The sequence below is a fragment of the Suillus fuscotomentosus genome (genome assembly GCF_016647785.1).
Source record: "Suillus fuscotomentosus strain FC203 chromosome Unknown F5891scaffold_30, whole genome shotgun sequence".
Lineage (NCBI taxonomy): Eukaryota > Fungi > Basidiomycota > Agaricomycetes > Boletales > Suillaceae > Suillus > Suillus fuscotomentosus.
Window position 1 is genome coordinate 185,670 of NW_024539542.1, and position 21,766 is coordinate 207,435.

The following is a 21,766-nucleotide window of genomic DNA, read 5'->3' on the forward strand; positions in this document are numbered from 1 at the left end:
TGGCAGTGAGTGAACAACTTGAATGGTTTAGGATGGTTTCTTGGTGGTCTCGGCGGACGCGTCTGTGGCAAAGATCAAAGATCATGTGATCTGATAAGTCGGTGCCAATTTTCCCTGGTACTCCTCTAAGTACGAACTGAGTCTATACATTGTACAATGGTATCCTAAGCTTGTGTTAAGGGCAGTTCCCCCAATTCCTCCAGACAGTCCAGCACAATTCCCAACGCAACCAAACCAAAACTTTGCGTGCCATAATGACCCCCATTTCCCTCCTCGTGACTCGCTTTGTACTTCTCCTGACTCAGCGCCCAAGCAGACCACCCGTTCTCCAAGCCATCCCGCACTTCGTCGGGCGACGCGTCTGCCATACTCTCCGGTAGCATTCTGCCTCGAATATCACGAATGAGGACTGAAATGCATTCTCTCATTGCATATGTCCGATCATTTTTGAATCGCTTCTGTGAGCACTTGTCCAGGATAGTTCCGACGATGATTTCCTCCTCGCGCAGGCGCGCACCGGGTACTCGTGAGAGTGTGTGACAGGTTGCAACATAGATGAGTTCGTCAACATATATCGAGTATATATTGTTCATTGAGACATTGAGTTTCGAAGGTCTCTCACGACGTTTCAGCTGTCGTTCGACTAAAGGACGAAGTGTAACGGAGATAACATCGCTCAGCGGCTTTTGTAGCTTCTGAGGAATATAAGTGGGAATATCGTCGAGTTTGATGTTACGATATAGGTGGCCCAAGGCCCGGTCGGATTCGTAATAATCTGTTGGTCGGGGAGATTCCACCTCTGCTGCATGCCAATCAGGTTTGTAGGGGATGAGGTTGCGAGGAATGTCTTCAACATTGACCTTCCATCCGTTCTTTGGGTAGTCAACGGCTTGGCTATGAAGGGCTGCTAGCTTCAGGCATGCCTCATTGAACGTCCCGTCCTATAATATAATCTGAGTTCGAGCTCTGTACACCTTTGATGACACTACGTACGCTAGCTTGATCTGTGGTGAACACAATAAGCTGGGGTATTTGATCCTTGTGGGAAAAAAAAACTTGCCTGCAATAGTGATATGCTTGTCGGACACCAGCCCCTGTAGCCCACTTGAGCCATCGGTCAACATATGCTCACCCAGAATCGACGTACCACAACATCTGAGTTGATATATTCCACAACAAAATTACACACGTCGTCAATTGTGCTGGGATGTTCGATCGTGAAAGGCTTCCCCGAAGGATAGGACGCTGGATCATAATGATCAGGGAGGATCAAGGGTGGATATTGTATAATCTCATAGAGATCCCTATAAATCATGAATGTCAAATCAGGATAGAGGTAGCATTTCTCCTTACCCGTCAAGATCGCCACCGCCGAGCGAGTTTGCCAAACAGGTTGCGCCTATGGTCGAGGATATAGGTAGATGAAAGTTTTCGAAACACTCGTGCACCTACCAGTGGATGCAAATACAACTACATTCTTCAGGTGACCAAAAAGGCAAAGTTTATCACTCGGAGGCTTTCCGATAGCGTATGACTGTTGGACTAGACTCGAGTTAATTTGCGATAAGTGTAGCACAGGCAGGAACTTACCGTCGCCTGGATGTATGACGGGACTCCTCGAGATCATACAAGGTCCATGAAGCCATGTGGGTTCACTATCCCCTGGCTTGTGAACACACGCTAAGAGGGCAGGTAAACAAATCAAGCGAGCTATCGGAAATGAGTGGCATACCATATATCTTGCCGGGAGGCAGCTTGAACACATTCGAGTAGCCTTTTTTCTCGTAAGCAGATCCCTCATCGGTGACACCCATCAGCATATAGCTGTTAGGAATTGGGATGCGCGCATCATGCTTGACTGCTCGCAGTACGTGGTTGATGGCACAAGCCCGTAACTGCGCCAAAAAGGGGGTGTCGATGTTCCGCTGAAGATGTGTAGGATTCAACTCCAAACCGAGAGTACTAAGTCTCCGCAACGTCGATGCCAGTCGGAAAGATTGAGACAAACTGTGGCTTTCCAAGAGCCCCGCAAAGAGATCGACTGAGTCGTGAGCGGTGCGTGCCTCCGCAACAACCTTTTGCTGCAACTCCATAAAGGTATCCTTCGAGGCACCTCGGTCTTCTAGAACTGTGATCAAAGGTCTGTACGAATCGCTTGAGTATCTACACTGTAAAACTGAAATGTTAAGGAACTTGTGGATACCTGTTAAGATGAGGAGTGTTGGGTTTCACAACGGGACGAGCAATCTCTATCATAGCATATTCTTCCCCATGATCCTTGAACTTGTTCATACTTTCTCGTAAACGAAGGTGGATTCCCTTGAGTTGCTTGTCAATAGCCACGACGCCTTTAAAGCCAAGGAATCTGATTTGGTACTGTAGCCCTGTTTAGTACAGCACTTCCAAGCGTAAAAGCACTTACCGCAGAAGGTTTCACTGCATGCGCACCACCATCTCGTCGAGCTTCGCAGAGAGTTTGCCAAATTAAATTACCAAGTTCATCACTGACGGTGCCGACACCATCAGAAAACATAACACCGTTTTCGACGATATCAGGCATTTCCGACCACTGCGATCGATGGATCTTGACCGATGGATCTGTTGCCGTAAAGGCTTGCTGAAAGGTTGTTTAGAAGAAATATTGACGGAAATAGCTGACTTACAGCCATCCTGGCAGCATACTTCGAAGGGGAATAAATGCATCCGCTGAAGTCTCCTAAGCTACTTCTTATCGTATGTGCGTTGACCAATCCTTTGGTATCGTGCTGGAAGGAGCTAACAAACCAAACAGCGTGCTCCCTCAGTGCAGATGAAGAGTATGCTAAGAAATCGAAATGTTTGCCCGCAAGCTCAAAACCATCCTCCAGCAAGCCCCCGACACGGTGCCTGACGAAGCTCGCCCCATCTACTTCCCTATCCCAGCGATACTGGAGACGATCCTCGTCACGAAAATCGACCCGAATGAAGTTGCCTTCATAGCCTTCGTACTCGCGAATGACGCGATTCGATTGCAGTATGTTAGGCCCTTCAAGGATGAGCCGAGTCGGAGTGACTGTAACACGATGACAATAAAAGCGGCCAGCAGGCGCCCCGGGACGGACATTCCCGAGCTTCTCCTGTACCACCCGCTCGAAGCACTTGTTGATCGTTTGGCCTGGAGGACGACCCGCAGCTTTTATCACAAAGTACCGCATGATGGCTGCAGCAGATAGTCTGTGGCAGCGAATCAGATCATCGATATTCGGGCGTAAATTCTCGAGTTCCTTTGTATTTGCAATCCCATTTCGGAGAAGAGCCTCAATTTGGAACGCTACAGGCCAGTCTGAGCTCAATGACTTCAGCCATCTTTGGACCCAAGCCAGTCTTTTGCTCGCGAAAAATTCCTGGCAGATGGCCTCGATGCGGACTCCAGAGACCGGAGGACGAAGCTCTGCGATTTTACAGAACTGCGTGAATTTATCCAGATCTCCATCTTCAGAGAGGATGATACGTATGTGGTGAGCGTATGGAGCAACTTGCTCATGCCCTGGATGTATAGCACCCACGCGTTCGCGAAAATTCTTCTTATCGGAGTATGTTCCGGTAAGGGTTCTGTTGCAGTCTTCTCTTTCGATGATCGGTGGTGTGAACAGATCGAAGCATACATCTAAAAAGATTTTACACTCAGAAATTCAAGCTATGGGCACCATGCTTACATTGATTACCAAAATCAGAACCCACAGCCATTTTGTTGATATTGGCGAAGGTAATAATCAGGTTGTATAACAATTGTCCACGCGCTGGATCACCGATCTAGCCAATTATAGGATGAGTACGGTGTGTTGTTTTCTATTCAGAATGAAATATATGCCAAACCTTCGCACGGATCAGTTTGTGCTCGTATTCAAAGTTCAACCACCCAAGCTCGTTGGCTCGGAGAAGATTGGACTGCCATTCCACACTGAAGGTACGTGGATCTAATGGGCCCGCACATTCGGGGCGATAGAAGATGCCTAGGAAAATAAGTTCATATGATCCAAAGGCGACAGGCAAAAAGGTATACGAGGATACTTATAACATACCGATCTGCACTTTAGCGATTCGAAAGTCTGAACTTAACGAATCGATCTTCTCCTGCCGTTTCTGAGCGATATCGGGGTCAACATAGGGGGCCTTTGTGAGGGTGACTAGCATATTGCTAGGGATGTGGTTGTTTGTAGGGGCGAATTTCAGACGCTTTTTGCCGACCTTGATGGTGACACCATCTTCGCCGTCAACAAGCCGACGGAATTTCAGCCCTACATCCTTAGAGGGCAGTCTGAGTGACCCAAAGCCTTTGTTACGAACGCCTCCACACTCATTCTTTTCGAGCGTGACTCTAAAGTTGATGGGACGATGCTGCGCATCGGCATCCGACACAAATGGACCAGGGTACGCATGTAGAACCTCTGCGATCTTTTTTGTGACCTCGTATTCAGTTGCTTGAAAATCTACGTTTCGAATGTATAACTCCATGAAGATGATGAAGAGGGAAGGATAGATGGTGGATCGATAAGCTCAGCCACTGAAAACGAGCACTAGTATTCGGCTGCTAAATATAGATATCTGAGCTCTGACTCGTTCCGGAACGCTAACCGTTTAGCCGCACTCATCATGATTTTGTTGGTAGAAACTATCTAAGCTTTGTTTGAATGTGGCTTAAAGCAAGAGGTAGAATATACTTTCGCACATTTCTATACCTAAACTCGATACTCTTCATCGACTCTTGAGTAGCATTTGCTACTTGTACGGTATACCTGCAAACGCCTCAGGCCCCAAAGGCATTGTATTGAGTATCTATCCGACTTACCATTTTGTATCTGAGCAAATCATATGAGGATGGCTGATGATCAAAAGAAGGAATCACGCACCCGTTGGAACTCATCGTAGGCCGTGCTCCTCACATTTTCATGAGCGTTGCGGATGACTCCCACCATCCATTCGGCAGCTTGACGCTCATTCAACCCAAGCGCAAACCGATCTTTGAGGCGCTTGATAGTTGGTTCGCCTTTGAAGGACGGGAGACCAGTTCCCAGCATGAGCTGGACTGTGCTGACGAGCTGATCCGCATGAGGTCGGATAGCGAGGAAAGCCTTCACCGTCAAATGTTGAAACAGTTCGTAACCTTGAGAAAGTCTGCCACCCATTAGAACTACCATCTCGTGGGTTAATTTGAAGGAGCTAGGTTCAAACTTGACTCCCTGCAAAGTATAGTCAGAGAACTGTTCAAGGTATCGCGATGAAGACTTACTCCAGGACGTAGATAGATCACAATAACGAAGTCAGGAATCATATCAATCAATGGTTGTCAAATGAAAAACTCATCTATATCGAATAGGAATCCAAAGTCTAAGATCAAGTTTAATGGTGCTTGCTGTACTCTTAGACAGGTAAAACTCACCAATATGTACTATATGCCCTTCGCCATCAATCATGATATTCCCATTGTGACGGTCCTTAATCTGCAGGATATAGCAAGCAACCGAATATGCAGCCATAGACTGGATGAAATTGAGGCGAGCACGCTGGAATGCAACAGTCTCTTCTCCTCCGTATTTCGAAATGAAGAAGTCAAGCAGGTCGTTTACTGTGGCCCTTCCCATCTCATCTCGAGATGTGGCATTTGGCACCACGTCAATGACACCACACTATGATATGCATGAGCGTGATCTAACGTGAATGAAAAAGAAAAGGTACTCACTCCAGCGGCAGTTGCGGTAACTCTGTAAGGGAAGAGATAGAGGGTCAACCCGATACTGGTGAAGATGTTTTTGAACATCGCGATGATCTGTAAAGCCAACACATCTTGTCGGCAGTCGTCGCCAACTTTGAAGATAGCCTGTTGCCAAACGTCATACTCCTCGCGTTTCTCGAGTCCACCGTCCAAGAGAGATTCCGGGTTGGAATCGATGATAACACGCTCCTTCCTCACTTTAAAAGTAGCCATGAACGGTGCCTTGGGTGAAATTGTATCGAGTACAAATATAGGCGAAAGATGATCCACACACCTTAGCGTGACTTTGAAGCGGTCGACCAGACTTCTTATCAATGTCAATAACACTACCGTCTGGGTTACTGGGAAGGTAGACTCCAACATCAACAACTATCTTGGCCATCTCTTCGTCAATCTTTGCCTGTAGAGACACGTCAAATCATATCCTAGGACGATCTTCGAGGGTCTCGCCTTTTTCTCAGGTTTCGACTTTTTGATGAAGGGCTTCAGTTTCCCAGAGATCGAGGTTACTTCATTGAAGAATCCGAATTCCCGATCGTAAAAGGCACGGGCATCACCAGATAGCGAATCCACCACCATATCAGTCATCCGATCTAGCGCAGGTTTCATAGGATCTTCCTAATCTCGTGTCAGTAGAGCAGAGAGGAAAATATGCATGAAACTCACGATCTCGGCAGCATCATCCTTGTAGCAATTGGCCTTCATGTTCCATATGATCTGGTGACAAAAGAGTTGAGACACTTTTGCAGTTTCAAAAATGAACTGTGCGATATATTCTGAAGCATATATTGAGAAACTATAACAGCAGGAGGCTGCAGATACATACCAAGGTCATCAAACCGAAGAGCCTGGACGACTTGAGGAACAAAAAAGAATGTCAGGTCGACAGGATGCTGCTTCAAGACTCGATGGGCATATTGTAGCAAGAGCGGATCGTTGCCGTGTCGTCGCTCGAAGAAAGTAACAGCGATTACAGGAGTGACAGGCGCCCACACGATGATGTACTGACAAAAACGTAAACTCGCGAATCACGATATCGCAGAAAAGAAATCACCTTCAGCTCTCGTCTCGGTCCACTTCGGAAAGAATCCCCGATCAAAAATCGTAGAGCCTCTGGAGTGTCAACTACCTGGCTAGCGTTTGACCGCACCAGATTTTGCACCTCAGCGTGAGCTGCTGGACTTTTGAAACGTTCGGTTAGATGGACCGCTATGGCTGGGTCTACCTCCCACACTGTTCGGACTATGCCAGGCCAAGCCGACTATCAAAATACATGAATTGTCATTCACAGAGCCATCAAGGTACTTACCTCAAGCATATTGCGCTCGAGCAGGCCATGAAGGTCACTGCCACGTTTCGCTTCGTTGCTAGGATTAGCCCAGACCGTAAGCCTGAATATCTCATTCTCAATCAGAAGACGGAGTGGCTGGTTGATGTTCTTGAGGCGCGTAGCATAAACTACAACCGATAAGCTCGATGCAAAGAAAAGAACGTTGGCTGTGCTTACGGGACGTCTTTGACGCAGAATGATGAGGAGCAAGGCTCGAAAGAGATGACGTATTCCTGATTGAGTCCCCTTGGAGATGTACAAGAAATTCGGACATGACTTTGATATCAGCATCAACTTGCACTCGATTGGCTCCAAAAGACCATCTGGACAACATGAGCATTCGTACAAACACTGTTATCTGAGAGATACACTGACTGAGGCCGAACAGCAAACCACGAATATGCTGTGCGATACAGACTTTCGCGCAACATACACTCGCAGACAGCATCTAGATGTGAGCTCTTCAACGTCTCCAGTCCAAAAAGAAGGAAGGTGTAGCGTAGCTCTCGAGCTAGCGGATGAGTACTGGACGAATCGTCAATATGGCTTCAAACAGTAGACCTGTTGAATGTACCTAAACAATTTGTGTGCTTGCGCAGATCGCAAAACAAGTCTCTGAATGAGGAACATCACAGCCGAGCGACAATATCTAGCTGCTTGCAATCGACTGAACAACATCTGTAGAACTAAGGTATGGGGCATGAGCAGCCGACGAGCTTGAGTCGTTGCTCGATCGATTTCGTCCTTGTCGGTTGGACTATAACTGATGGGATGATAGAATGGATCAGCACAGCTGTGGGTTGTCAATCACTTGGGAATTTAGAATGCCAACAAAATCGACAAACTTTGACGAGGCTGAGAACACGCCCTTCCGTTCCTTCACAGTCCCAAACCAAGACGTGAGCACTTCGCACATGATAGCCACTTCCATGTTAGGACGCGCCGCGATGACCCACGTCCATGTTTCAATACCCGCAGCGACCGCAGAGGGGGTGAAAACCTCAAACGGTAGAGCTACCAGGAAATGTACCAAGGTGTAATCGCACTGAAAATCATCAACACGGATGCCAGAAACATATAGAGCATGGTCCAACCTGCTCCAACGATATAAGAATCGCTGCACAACGGAATAATAGACGTTGCAGATCTTGAACAGTTAAAGAGCTACGTTTATTCCGAATGTCGTTCATCGTATCGGCCATCTTGTCCTTGAAAGGCTGGACGCCAGTGCAGTGCATCTGAGGAGCTACTTTATCTAGCGAATCTTGATCTTGCAACCGTTAATGCACCCGACCATCTATCAGGTAGACCGACTTACTTTTACGAGCCGCAAGTCGCAAACCAGCAACCTCCCCTGCAAAATAGCATTTACTCGCAAGTTGACTGGCAAGAGCGCGTGCACGATCAGACTTCCAGTTTGACAGGCTACACAAAGAAGCTAGGATGTAGAATGATCAGAATACCTGCACATGATTTGAAAACCGAGCGCCTACAAAGTTGTCGATGCACAGGACCAAATGCCTTGGCAAATGTTTCGGCAACAGAAGCTCCTAACTCAGCAGCGTCCGCACCAATCAGTGGTTGTGTAGCTGCAAGATATTTCTGTAGAGGACATGACATGAAGGAAAAGAGGTGCAGATGACGATAACAAAACGAACCTGAAGCGTCGACTGGAGCTCAATGGGAGCCCGGCTGAGCGCAAGTTCAAACCATGTGTTGGCATTGCGCTGCAGCTGTCCAAGGATATCATTTCGTACTTTGTAGTCGTCCGTGAGCTGTAGCGTGATGCCGGTGCGCTCAGAATGGAACTCGCACACCGGGTTGTACTGCAATTGAATTAAACGTCAGCAAGTCGGTTAATATAATCATGTTTCTGTCACCTCGTCCGTAAACTCGTTCTCGCATGCGTGACGCAGAAGAGTAAGGCACTCAAGGATTGCATACACCAGTGGCGGGTCGCACATGAGGGAAGGAAACGACGTGATCAAGTTAAATAGGTATTTGGCTGCGACGTCCCGAGCACGAGATATGCGATGAGTGCTGGCTACGAGCAGCTTGCGAAGTTCCTCTGATAGATGGGCTGGTAGTGCCTGATCCACAGCTTGGGAATTCATCTCTCCCATGCATCCACGCATAACCTGTTGACAGTGTAGCTCAGCGCACCATATCCGAAGATGAACATTACCTTGTCAGCTATAGATTCCATGCATACAATAAGATAACTTTGTCGATTCAGGCTCCCATTCGTGAAGTACGACACCAAAGAAGACGGGAGACCAGCAGCAGATCGCATACTCTCAACGTCCTGCATCACCAATAAGAATATTACCTGTCCCGGGGACAAAGAGCGTATCTCGCTTGCGCGATGTGGAATATGACGTGTAAGGAACGATCGATGCTTTGAGATAACCTATTGAAATCATCAAGTATCCTCTCTTTCCAAACAACGCAGCACTAACAGAATGTGCATATTCATGCCGGATGACAGTGCTATACTCGATTTCACTCGCCGCATCATGAGCATTCTCAAGTACCAGAGTTGGCGTCTTCGTTGCGATTTTCGCCAGCACAGGTACGAGCCACGTCATCGCGCCCCTCTCCTCGCCAGATGTAAAGTGGAAAAGGACGCAGAGGAACCACATATTCCGGAAGAGACACGTAAGCTCTTGCGAAGCGGCTAGGTGTGGAGAGTAATCTGGATGGGTAAGAAGCGCTTCAATCGGCAACAACAAAGAGGCCAGCTGCTCGATCATCTCTTCCGTCTGAATCGAACGTTCAGCACAACATTTGCAATGCATAAGCAAACTTACCTTGACGTGTCGATCAGATGTTGCCACATTCTGGATAGCAACGCCTTTGTCTCCGAAGAGAGTGAGCAGCTCAACCAGATATACATCATACAAATCTGGTCTTTGGTCTAGTTCCCGTGCAAGCCTCGTCTGGGCGGCCAACACCTACTATCCATCAGCACACACACCATCGACTTATAATTCCATACACACCATGTTATTAGAGAATCTCGGGTCCTCCAGGTTCGTAGCGCGATTGATAAGCGAGAACGCACGGGCAACGTCTATGAACGACTCTTCAGGAGCTACAAGCGCAAGATCCACGAGGTTATACGCAATCGCAGCCTCGAGAGTCGGCTCCAAAGTCCGCAAGCGCTGCAATAACATCGAAATGGTAAGTTTTGTAACTTCTTCCTGGCCCGCAGCATGGAACTCGAGTGCAAGGCGCGTGACAACAGAGATAGTCGTGATCCCGATGAGCTGCTTCTCTTCGTCTGAGCGACCATGTAACCCTGTTTCGTCGCTTTCGAAGGTCACATTATCATTGGGAGAGGTGATCGAGGAGGCGTAAAAGGGGTTGGAAAGGAGTTGGTTGGAGGAGGATGATTCGGTTATTTCTTTGGAGGTCGCAGCGATGTAATTGAGGAGAGAGTACATGTTGGACATGATGGAGTCGTCACCAGGTGATAGCTGGGAAGGCCTGAGGTGTATTGAAAAAACTGGGTGAGAAAAAACATACCTTGATACAAAGTGCAAGGCATTTGGCAGCAGCTGTCAAAGGTGGGGGTGCACGCTTCTCGGTGTTGAATGCGAACTCGAATATAGAAAGAGGAGAGGTGACGAAACGGCGGAGATGGATGGCAAAAGACGGAGCGATCTCCGGGAAGCTGTAAAAGATGAGCCAAGGAAGTGCTGTGCGTTTCATAGCCTGACTGACCTTTGCACAAGCACCGTAGTAGCCTTGAGCGCCGATTCCTGAACAAGATTGTCCAGGATGGGTGCACTGTCGCTTAATAGCTGCGTCAGGCGAGTGTGAAGATTTTCATCTAGCTCTCGAAGCGCAACGGAGCAGACAGAAGCGAGTTTCTACTCATTAATGACGGGTCAGAAAAAATACTTGGTCAATTGACATACGAGAAAAACGTACCAAGCTCTCGGACATGGTCTCCCATGCATAAGTATCGATGGGAGGTTCGGTTTCCATACCCTCAATCTGATCCAGCAAATCACTAAAACACTGCACTGCATCTCTGATGATATCCCTCAGGGCTTTCCTCGTCTCCTCGTCATTCTCCAATCCCAAATCCTTCGCAGGACATTTCATGAGGTTCACCCACGCTTTATTCGCCGCCGCCGCTTCGCGCACGTGGCCCTTGTGTACCAGAGGAGTGCTCGCGAGGGCTTGTGCGAGCACAGTCCACTCCATCTCCATGACACAGCATACGATAAAGTACCCACTCAGTGGGCGTCCAAATGCTATGTATCGAGAGATGAATGTGTGGCAGAAGGCGACGGAGGTAGCATCGGTTTCTGGATTAGACTCTGCTTCTTGGTGTATGTCAAGTAGGAGGCGGTTGATTCGTTCAAGAACGGGAGTGGCAACAAGGAACTGGAGGGACTCAGAGAGAAGGCGCCATTGAGAGGCGGTCCATGGGTAGAGAGTGGAAGTGATTGCACGGTACAATCCGTGAACACAAGGCGTGAGGTGTGTAAGCACATCTATGGCTACATAGATGTCAGAACGCTTGCGCGAAAATCAAATGAAGTCCCTACAGCTGGACTCCTGGAGGTTTTCAACGATGTCGGTGACGAAAGTGATGATGGACGTGACAGTTCTGTCTGCGTATTCTGGGTGTGCACCACAGATACGCAGAAGGGCGGAAACGGTAGAGAAGACCAGCTGATCAGGGAGGGCCCACTCTGATAAACAGTCAGGGGCGCCGACCACAACATACGAGAGATGACATGCCATCCCATGAGAGACACCGGTCAAAATCCACCCGTGGCACGTCATGTAAAAGATCCATTAGGACGGGAATGAGGGTATCAATGTGCCTCGCAATATGTTCCTCCGGAAAGTTTGCGACAAGTTCGCCAAAAGCAATGTTGCAGTGAGCCCTAGCCTCGGACTGCGCGGTCATAATAAGTCAACGTACATGCATCGAGCGGGCACTTACCATGAATGCACGAGGATAAGCCTCCCTTTCTCCCGAGTCACCATTGGGTGCACTCTGTTTTCCATCTATCAGCTGGGCCTTGGATTGAATGAGGTCACGAGTAGTAAGGATATCCTCTTCTGTTTCTGTTTCAAGGGTGGCAAGGTCTGACAGAATCCGCTGGCGAATGTTCAACTCTAAGCTAAAATAGCATCATCAGATGAAGCATGAATGAGAAGTCGAGTGACGCACCAGTCCATCGTTCTTGTGCAAGAATTGGAGTGCTTAAACGATGATGATGTCTAAATTGTAAGAACGCAAGCTTTTCATGGTGGCGCCGAGCCGGCAAAGCTACGGAGGCACTATGGCCGAGTGGTTAAGGCGAGAGATTCGAACACGTGATATCTCTTACGGTTTCCGTGCGCAGGTTCAAATCCTGCTGGTGTCGTTTTTGAATGATATATCAAGTTCATACATTACTGTCTTTTTCTCCAGGCGTCAGAATCATAAGAAACACACCGGTAACCAATCCATCGTCATTTCTTGAACTCCGAAGTTGAAGTCGGGGACTGGCGCCTCCCAGCGCCGCTACGCTACCAGTACAATAGGTATATCTTTAATGGGAGTGAAATGGGACCACGTTCGCCTTCCTACCTCTGCGACCTCCAATCCCTTCTCATTTCTTTAACAAAACCATCGCCTCAGACTTCATCAACGCTGACGCGCGGTCGACGTCACTTTCTAAAGTCTGTTCAGCCCCGATCACCATCCTAATATAAAACACTTCATTCAAGTCTGTCTGGGTGAGCGCAATATCATTTCGTGCTGCAAGCCGTGCATAAAAAGCACGGTTCAAAATATTTAGCTCGGGAGTGCTGAGTTGAGGAGAGGACTTGGGTGCAAGTCCGAAGACTGTCATGGCAAGGGAAGGCTTGGTGATGACGGAGAATAACTCGGGTTCATATATGCTCTGTGCGAACTTGGTGTTCAACTTGATACCCTGGCGAGACAGGACCGAATATCAGTATGGGTTAGAGGAAAACGATAATAAATGGGCTGACGTACGTCGCTGATGTATTTTTGGAGACCTTTCACTCCCCGCGCACGAAGAACAAACCAGAATTTGAGCGATCGGAACCGTTTGCCAAGGCCTAACTGCCAGTTGCGGTAATCGATAGCGGTGCCTAAAATTCGTCGTTTATGCAACGGCCAACGGTTATAACACAGCATTTCCGTACTTTGTTCGCAAAAATACGGGTGTAACGTCTAGTGCGTCTGTCAAATGTTTCCGGTGCCGCACCCACAAACAAGAGCCATCAAATTGGATTGGACCCCACTGCAGAAGGTTGATGAGCCCCAGACCGATGCCACAAAATAGGAGTAAACAAACCTTGTAGAAACTGGTGCAGAAAGAATCTACATAACTATTGATGGCGGGAAGTTGGTATGCCTCGCGATATTCGGGACACACGAATGCAACGCCTGCCCATGCGGAATCAACATGCAGCCAAAGGAAGGGGTAATGTTTTGTTACGCGTAAAATGGAAACTTAAGGAGCTCTAATAACATGATCAGTATACGCACCGACATCAGCAATCTCGTCGAGTCGATCAACAGCACCGGAAGATGTCGTCCCTACAGTACCGACTGCAAAACGAGTAAAATGAATTGTGAGACAGCTATTCATGTGAAGAACATACTCAAGATGAAAGGGTGGAACCCAGCGTTCATATCCTCCTCCAATGCGACCTTGAGTGTGTCTCCACGCAATGCAAAGTCATCCTGAGCTGTGACTCCTAGTGCGCGCACTTTGAGACAAGCCCAGCTTTCTTCCCAAGCGAGTGAGTTTGGGTAGTGGTATAGAGCACGAGATTCTCCATCGCTACCTGAGGGTGCTCATGAATGTATCGTGAACGTGCAGCGACAGTGGCGACTAACGCAGATTCAGATGCTGACGGCTAGTGCATGACGATCAGTAAAAATTAGCGATATGAAGGGATGAGAAACAGACCTGAATGACGCCGCCGCCGACCTCGGAGATGTTGTAGAACGACTCATCAAGCCCAAGTAATTGAGCGATCCAGTCCATGACTACAGCCTCAAGCTTTGTATATGCGGGGCTCACAGACCACTACAAAAAGTTACAAAGATAGCGGGAGTGTTGCGGTAGAGAGACGTACATTGAATCCAGGGTTAGACGTGCTAGACGCGTATAGTTCAGCAAGTATACCCTCGAATGTGCTTGATGTAGGGAAGTACGCAAAGAATTAGGGGTGTTGCCAGTGTGTCAGGCCTGTCAGTCCGAATGAGATGGGTCAATTTGTGGAATAGTGAGAGTCAAATACCAGAAATGATGTACTTTTGATAGTCGTCAGCGATGAGCTGGAAGTCCTCGCCTTGAGTGGGGGCGGAGGCTGCGCTCGTGACGGTAAGAAGAAAGTGCGAGGCAAAATAAAAATATACGCACATGGGAGCACCTTTCTGAAGTACCCTGGCTCAACTTGGGATAAAACAGGTCTATCCCTCAAGGTGACATGGTAGTCACATATCCTATCGATGGCTTGATAACCAGCTCTACGGAATCTTGGGTATATCAGATATGACAAAGGTCAAAGTCTGAGACTTGCAGAACGCACTGTTCAGCATTCATGACGTCGAGAAATTGTTACTTAGGTAGGAGTTGGCTTGAAGTGGAAGAAAAATATACAGGCCCTAATTGTAAGAACACCTGCGAAGTACTGTGAGTACGAAGGGGTGTGTAGACCGCTTGGTGGGATAGATATGCGCTGTAGAGTCAGAGGATTGCGAATGAGAGCAATATGATAGGAAACGTGCTGAGTCCGAGACGATTGATGAAATAATGAAAATGCTACTGGATGACGAATGCGAAAGTGAGACGTCGATGCCAGGTATTATTGCCTGGTAGTGGGGACTGTACATGGGCTACTTATACTGTAGAGTAGTAATAAAGGTCCTCGTTTATCGCTAGGCCGAATGGAATGCAAGAAATGGAGGCAGAAGGGAGTGGCGTCGCGTGCGTTTCACCATCTAAAAGAGACCTCCTGCTCGAAGCAAGTTGAAAAGTTGTCTGAGACAACGCAAATATAGTATGGGCACAAGGAGTGTGCCACTAAGTATCGGCATGTTTGAATTTGAACGTCCAAGTATAGCCCAGCGTGAGTCTAATAATAGAATTCATTCTTGATCACATCCCCTCGCGTGAATCACCATGTCAATCCACGTCCTCCACGTCTTTTCTCTTCCTGAACAGTTCGGCAGATTGTACGACGCGTACCTTCAATACTTTCAGCAAATCCGTTTTTTGCTCATCGCCACCAAAGGCCGGACCATCGATTTCATCAAGTTCTACGATCCTTGGAACTGCAAGACTCTCGAATCAATCCTCATTGCTATCATCCTAGTACTACTTTTCGTCATCAATTTCTGGGCCACATCTCCTTCCTGCCTACTCACAAAAGACTCAAAACGCGCCCGCACGGCCCTCCAGGCTCTCCAAACTGTCATCGTCCCAAGCTGTTCTCTCTGGCCCGCGCGCTACATCAAGCTCGTCAAACATACCTCCAATCATCGTACCGGATCTAGGATAGTTGTCCCTTTAGGCATGCTCCTGCAAGACGTCTGCGATGGCGTCATAGAGCTTCGCGATCCTCTATACGATCTCGAGGACCTGATAGACCAGGGTGTTCGTGCGTATGGCTGTTCTGTCAGTCTGAAAGTTGAGTGGAAGTGGTGGGTGGAATGGCTAGATCGAATGGCGCGTGTCCATGTTATGTGTGTGTTCCTGACGCGTGTGCTGAACGACCGCACATCAGTTACGCGGAGACGTCTCAGGTGAGTATATGCGCTCTTGCGCTTAAAAATTCACTTCCAACGCATACATACTCATCCAAGAAGACAATACGAAGGGTTTTGATGGTAAATATTCATTATTCTAATCTTGGAGTCACTAGCATAAGGTCATCTCGACGGACTGACCGACCCACTCGCCACAGCACCTCCACCCTCCACCGACTATGGGACCATCATCGACCTCAACAACCATCCACTCACGCACTTGGCTACTATACAGCTCCCTCAAGGTTCCCGCACCACTTTGGAGTTCACCTCCCTCTCCAATCATATCCCCTTCCTCAGTACGAAGCATATCTTCTGCGTAATCCCTTTCCTGGCCCACCGTCTCCCCCACCGCCTGTCTGATGTCCTCGCAACAATAAACGACACCCCACAGTTCAAATTATCAACACTCACCAACACATCAGCAGTATACGCTGATGCACTCGCTGATGCACTCGCTGCACTATCAACCAAGATTACATACGATCCTGTAGCAAGACAACAGTACGTCGACGCACTGAGCGTTAAGGGATGGCGTAAACGGAGGCTAATGCTCGAGTTCGAGGCTGCTCTCGTGCTGAGGGGTTGGCTGGAACGCTGGAACGTGGTCTTGGAGGCTCGTTGATTATTCGTGTACTTGCCGCGTTTGCTTCTTCCTTTCGGTCACTGTTGTATCTCTATTTCTTGTCATCAAATGCCAACGTTAACGTCCCACGTCACTAACGATCCTGAAAATGAACTTTGTAACAGTATTGATATCCTTCCAATGAATACTTTCACTTATTGAGCATGATATTTGCACTGATTCTACCTTTCCCACTCAGCGCTCAGCCTTCGATAACGTTCCAGCATGAATGATGATATTCAAAGTAGTCCGGCCAATGGCGCTCCCTAACGCACAATAATCCCCATTGGACATATGCAGCAGGTGCCTGTTTACCTTTCGTGCTACTCACCACGCTCCTCGTTCTATTTGCACCAAGAAATCTCTTAACACGCACACTCAGTCACTCAGCCATTCTTCCCGCTTCCTCGACGGACGAAAACAATCCACCTCGGAAGACGTTTGATATAGGAGAGAGGCGGGAGGACAGCCAGTCAAAATGTAGGGACTTCTGTCTTTACAACTATGCATTGTTTCTACTCATCACAGCCATCCCCTCTCCCGGCTTCGAGAGATGGGTATTGTGGACGAACCTATGATCATTTGTGCGTCCCTCGATGATCATCTACCTAAGTATATGTTCATCCATCGTCTCCTGGTGTATTTGACCCAGTTGAACAGCTCGGGTGGCGTGCGTTTTACCACAAATGATATGGGACGCTGATTCGAGCATCGAGCCTGTACCAGCCATTTTCCACTGCGACGCCGAACTGAGATGGAGCTTTGTGCGCATCGTCCAGTATGTCCTCATGTCACACTCATCTTACTGATAGCCATATTTCTGCAAGGTCGATTCAGAGGACGACATATGAGTCCGTTTTCTTACAATCTACAACACGCTGCTAACCCCAATGATTACATGATGCTCGTGGAAGGAGTCTCGAGGTCGCTTGGAAGCTGAAATGGTGTGTGGATGGCGTTCGTTCAGAATGGTAAAACGGGGTTATGAGGGAACTCTCAAGGCAAATACAATCATCCGAAATTCTGAATCGTAGTTCATCTGACCATTAGATGATTATTGTAGTTCAGGGGGCTGCGCCCTGGAATGCAGCCTAGCTATATTTTGACACGATCATGTACGTGGATCTGGATGGCATGTTCCCATCACGGACATGATTGTGGCGGGAGCACTTGACACAGTAATATCATGTCATATTGCTGCTAATCACATCATGTTTGATGCTGAAGACTATCCGCAGCTGACAAGGCTTCTGGAACATTGCACGACTTGATGACAGCCCGGTGACCGATAAGAGAATAACGGAGGCACGGAAGCGAGATGGTGACAGTACGGTTTGCCCATAAAGATGAAAATTCAGCGCTCAGCGTTTGTATAAGGCGCTCTGAGACATTTCGCAAGATACGTTGATGCTATGCGGAAGCGAAACTCGCTGACTGTACCCGGGGTCAAATGTTGTTTCAGGGATCGTGAGCCAGACCGATGCCGATCAGCTGGTCATCAGTAACCTGCTGATCGTACCAGAGCACCGAGCACCGTCATTGTCATGATTGAGAGTTTACCTTTGGAGAGGTTAACAAAAGAATCGGAGCCAGCCACTGCAGGCAATAGGGTGGGTTGGATGCTTGCATTACGTATGAGTCTATCGCTGCTAATCGTCCGAAAATCCTCTGTTATCTGAGATTGTTCCAGGAACGGGAAATTGTCATTGGAGCTTTCCTGGCGCTCTTGATGCATGATGTCGGTCATATGCGATGTTGACATGCACGCAAAAGACAAGAAAGAGAAGCTCTCCTTTTGAATTTTTTATTATAAGAAACAGTACTCCCGCGACCCTCCGAGTATCACAACGAGGAATCAGGGTGGGGAGCGCTTGTCTGGATCTGGCATTCATTGTCCTAAACCTTGGATCGATTTTTGCCAGCTGGGATGGACGTGATAAACTCGAGCAATGATAATTTTGCCGCATGGCCAATCACAGTCGATATTATGAAAGGAACATACTGATTAATTGAACTTGGCTAGTACATGCAGACGCTCCCAGGTCGATCGGAGTAGTAAAACCCACCCAAATCCTGGGGGCCAAGAAACCTCAGCCGAGTAGGGGAATTCCTGCACGATGGTTTTGCAGATCCGCAAATAAAACTGCGCATGTGCATAAGCCAAAGGTGTTGCCGTGTTCGGGAAGACCTGTATGCCTTTGCCGGTGGCGAAGAAGTTGATCTACTGTCATGGGGGGACTGGCGCACGCCTCACAATGTCCGACTTCTAATACTTGGATGTCGCATCTGGGTTAAACATCCTTGGCAGCCAGCGCTAGTAGATGTGGCAAGACTTGCCGCATCAGGAGAAGATCATCGGAATTTTAATTTTCTACACAAGAATGACATTTTTGCCTGCATCCACCGTAGCGTCAATTGTTTAATCATTTGTTCCGCGGCAACGGACACCGTCTCCTTCGATTTGAAAATCATACTTTGAACTCGAAGGAACGGTATGTACTAGGCCACATGGGACACTTTCCCCATCCATCTACAACACGCTGCTTAACTCAATTATCACATGATCGTCATGTACATGATGTAAGGAAGGCTTGGAAGTCACTTGAAAGTTGAAACCGATTCTGGATATTCGGGCCAACGACATCCCATACCTTGCTGATGTGAAACTGTGGGCTGCCAAATTAGCATCGGTATGTACTATCCGCAGACCGAGATGCATCTCTGACGTGGCATGGTGGTCGCTTAGCTTGCGATTGAGTGGAATGCGACCAGTATTGTCTCTCAAATCATCCATTGTATTTCTTCTGAAGACACGTCGCACAGTATTACTAACTTTTCCCTCGTGTGATATACGTGTTCTGGACAATTGATCAGTGCCGCACAAGGGACGAGATGCAACCCCTCAGGAGCAGTCTCTGTCGTTTCTTCCAGAATAGTAAACCGGGGGTATGGAATAACTCTCAAGGCAATGCAAAAATCTGAAATTTTGAATAATAACTTACATGATCAGCAGATTATTGTGGTTCTGGGGGTGCAGCCTGGAATACGTCCTAGCTATATTTTGACGCGATCATGTGCATGGATCTGCCTGGTGTGTTCCCATCACGGACGTGATTGTTGCGAGGGTACTTGACACAGTAATATTGTTAAGATGAGTTGCTGCCAAATACATCGCATTTGACGCTGTAGATTGTCCTCAGCTGACGAAGGTTTATGGGACCTTAGACCATTACATGACCTGATGACAGCTCGGTGACCGATAAGAAAATAACGGAGACACGGAAGCGAGATGGTGACAGTGCGGTCTGCCTGTAAAGATGAAAATTCAGGCTCGGCGTTTGTATGAGGTGGTATGTTCCGCAACATATTAATATGATTCGGAAGACACGTTGACGAAATGTGGAAGCGAAACTCACTGACTATAACTGGGGCTAAATGTCATTTCAGGGATTATGCCATGAAGACAGATGTGACAATCAGCTGGTCATGAGGGCGTCTTCATTTACACGATCAACGTGAAGGCGACCTGCAGGCTGCGGAAGCATAAGGACCGCCCACTACAGCATACCGGCATAATCTTGATCCATATCACAGACACGAGGCAGAGGAAGGTTGATACTTTGATGACAAGCGTGTCTACAATTGCCTGTGGCGGCTTCTGCCTAAAAAATCTGAAGCCCCGCGGGTTTGGATATGTTCAAGCCACGACACTTTCAAGGAACATATTGATGGTGGTGGTCAGCTGTACTCATTTCCATAAAAGGTGTATAATGGTGAAATAAGGACAGGAAGGCGAGAAATCCAGATTCACAAAAAGACACGAGATTTTACATAAGTATTGCTGATGAGGGAAAATGAAATTCCGGGGATGTTACTAAATATCGCTGACTCCAGTCTACGTATGAGAAAGAGGCATTTTCAATACCAGATAGTCGAATCAGAAAAACGGGTGTTGAATTTTGAATGATATCATGTGACCGTGATAGCGCGTACCAATATGTCATGCATCGTGAGTCTTGACACGTCCCATTCTCTTACCTTCTACTACTACAATCGCACTTACAGACTCTCAGACCATCGAGCTTTGAGGTGTCGAGGACTAGCGCGGCAGTAATACGACACAGGTACAAAAAATAAATCAAGGCCCGCAAGCGCTCTACTTGCTTCCTGTGCCGGCAAAGGCACAACGGGCGCGGGCTAGGTATGTCTGACTCGGAAATAGGCATGGACCTTTTCGTAAGTAATAATTCCAGTTTAACATGCTGATTACTAGTATCGAAAGTAATGCTAAAAGGTTCTGAAAGACAATTGACAATAAAACATGACAAGGTTTAGGCAGCTAAACTTGTGTTCTATGAAACGAGGATACTAGAAAAGATTTAAGGTCCACATGGGCAATGTATCGGAGACTCGCAGGGCTGTCGTAAGGTTAAGTCGACATTGACAACCACATTTTAGGATTGATCAGATATAGCTGAAAACATAGCAGCGACTCGGAGCGCCGGTGTAGTTATCACCACGTGGGCCAGGAAGCATCTTGCTTTCGGACATCATGAGGTGGGGATTGAATGTATTCTTGCGCTGGACTTGGACGCATCTACCCATGGACTTGCATATCTGTTCAAGATAAGGACCTCTCACATTCAGCGTCTAATGGACACCGAAACAATATAAAAACACGCAGCTAATGCACCTCTGCAGCTCAGTACAATCCCTCTCAGGCTACCAAATTCTCCTCAACTTCTAGTACAACGATGGCATCGCAGCCCGCTCCAGTACCGCAGCCTCCAACCTCATACGTCACGAAACTGTTACAAACGTTTGAAGGTCATGAACAATGTATCTCTGCAGTTGCAGCTTTGCCCGACGCACGGCGCATAGTCACCAGTTCCAAGGACAAGACACTTTGTCTGTGGGAACTGTCAACGAAGAAAGCGTTGAAACGTCTAGTAGGGCATTCCAGTGATGTGCTTGAATTGGCGGTATCACGGGATGGGAAATTGATGGCAAGTTGTGATGCCACTGGAGGCATCATCCCTTGGGATGGAGAAAGTGGAAATTGTCTCATTAATGACCGATCTGGCTCGGGATTCGCTAAAACACAGGCCGGCACCCAACACGGGTCCAATACTACGATTGTTCAATCTGTCGCTTCTCAATTCATCGCAGCCCACCAGTCCACTGCAGTCCTATCGCTGGACTTTTCTATAGATGGAAAATTCCTGGCGAGTGCGGGTAACCGTACTGTGAAGTTTTTGG

The 21,766-nt window shown here is 47.7% G+C and overlaps 4 protein-coding genes and 1 non-coding gene across 5 annotated transcripts; 2 read left to right on the forward strand and 3 right to left on the reverse strand.

Moving 5' to 3' along the window:
* Nucleotides 1-72: 72 nt before the first annotated feature.
* On the reverse strand, nt 73-4,632 carry F5891DRAFT_377798 (RNA dependent RNA polymerase-domain-containing protein). Its single transcript, XM_041371629.1, has 14 exons — nt 4,062-4,632; nt 3,856-3,992; nt 3,696-3,792; nt 2,664-3,646; nt 2,423-2,617; nt 2,204-2,376; nt 1,733-2,142; nt 1,591-1,680; nt 1,453-1,542; nt 1,354-1,399; nt 1,148-1,304; nt 1,061-1,094; nt 994-1,004; nt 73-941 (listed from the first exon to the last, which is right to left on the reverse strand). Exons 1-14 carry the CDS (start codon nt 4,492-4,494, stop codon nt 165-167), a joined length of 3,633 nt encoding a protein of 1,210 aa, XP_041225379.1. The 5' UTR covers nt 4,495-4,632; the 3' UTR covers nt 73-164.
* F5891DRAFT_1146518 (uncharacterized protein) lies at nt 4,633-12,355 on the reverse strand. Its single transcript, XM_041365028.1, has 32 exons — nt 12,280-12,355; nt 12,049-12,229; nt 11,841-12,000; nt 11,645-11,791; nt 11,019-11,596; nt 10,809-10,957; nt 10,611-10,758; nt 10,085-10,561; nt 9,893-10,036; nt 9,542-9,844; nt 9,268-9,492; nt 8,963-9,220; nt 8,741-8,908; nt 8,576-8,684; nt 8,401-8,520; nt 8,177-8,352; nt 7,928-8,127; nt 7,657-7,875; nt 7,458-7,607; nt 7,260-7,405; nt 7,062-7,210; nt 6,807-7,013; nt 6,579-6,756; nt 6,419-6,528; nt 6,203-6,370; nt 6,027-6,152; nt 5,720-5,974; nt 5,420-5,666; nt 5,344-5,367; nt 5,270-5,277; nt 4,890-5,219; nt 4,633-4,838 (listed from the first exon to the last, which is right to left on the reverse strand). The coding sequence occupies exons 1-32, from the start codon at nt 12,285-12,287 to the stop codon at nt 4,719-4,721; spliced, it is 5,988 nt and encodes a 1,995-aa protein (XP_041225380.1). The 5' UTR covers nt 12,288-12,355; the 3' UTR covers nt 4,633-4,718.
* Nucleotides 12,356-12,385: 30 nt separating this feature from the next.
* F5891DRAFT_t79 lies at nt 12,386-12,475 on the forward strand. Its single transcript has one exon. It is a non-coding gene; the product is annotated as a tRNA-Ser (tRNA).
* Nucleotides 12,476-12,507: 32 nt separating this feature from the next.
* On the reverse strand, nt 12,508-14,677 carry F5891DRAFT_1231893 (pyridoxal phosphate-dependent transferase; the record flags this gene model as incomplete). Its single annotated transcript, XM_041369582.1, has 12 exons — nt 12,508-13,027; nt 13,093-13,182; nt 13,253-13,363; nt 13,418-13,575; nt 13,612-13,674; nt 13,728-13,809; nt 13,845-13,985; nt 14,039-14,158; nt 14,208-14,268; nt 14,387-14,441; nt 14,495-14,610; nt 14,664-14,677. The coding sequence occupies 12 exons, from the start codon at nt 14,675-14,677 to the stop codon at nt 12,704-12,706; spliced, it is 1,335 nt and encodes a 444-aa protein (XP_041225381.1). The 3' UTR covers nt 12,508-12,703.
* A 579-nt stretch (nt 14,678-15,256) lies between these two features.
* F5891DRAFT_1189258 (uncharacterized protein) lies at nt 15,257-16,507 on the forward strand (the record flags this gene model as incomplete). The annotated part of the gene is made up of 3 exons (XM_041367123.1): nt 15,257-15,808; nt 15,861-15,879; nt 16,041-16,507. The coding sequence occupies 3 exons, from the start codon at nt 15,257-15,259 to the stop codon at nt 16,505-16,507; spliced, it is 1,038 nt and encodes a 345-aa protein (XP_041225382.1).
* Nucleotides 16,508-21,766: the final 5,259 nt, after the last annotated feature.

Bases quoted from the DNA above. Each gene is read 5' to 3' on its own strand.
- F5891DRAFT_1146518 (XM_041365028.1), bottom strand. The intron at 10,958-11,018 runs GTACGTTTTTCT...ATTAATGAGTAG, and splicing joins AGACCATGTCCGAGAGCTTG to AAACTCGCTTCTGTCTGCTC. The intron at 10,562-10,610 runs GTATGTTTTTTC...AGGCCTTCCCAG, and splicing joins GCCTTGCACTTTGTATCAAG to CTATCACCTGGTGACGACTC.
- F5891DRAFT_377798 (XM_041371629.1), bottom strand. From the start codon at position 4,494: ATGGAGTTATACATTCGAAACGTAGATTTTCAAGCAACTGAATACGAG. The intron at 3,647-3,695 runs GTAAGCATGGTG...AAATCTTTTTAG, and splicing joins TTCTGATTTTGGTAATCAAT to ATGTATGCTTCGATCTGTTC. The intron at 1,681-1,732 runs GTATGCCACTCA...CTGCCCTCTTAG, and splicing joins GCCTCCCGGCAAGATATATG to CGTGTGTTCACAAGCCAGGG.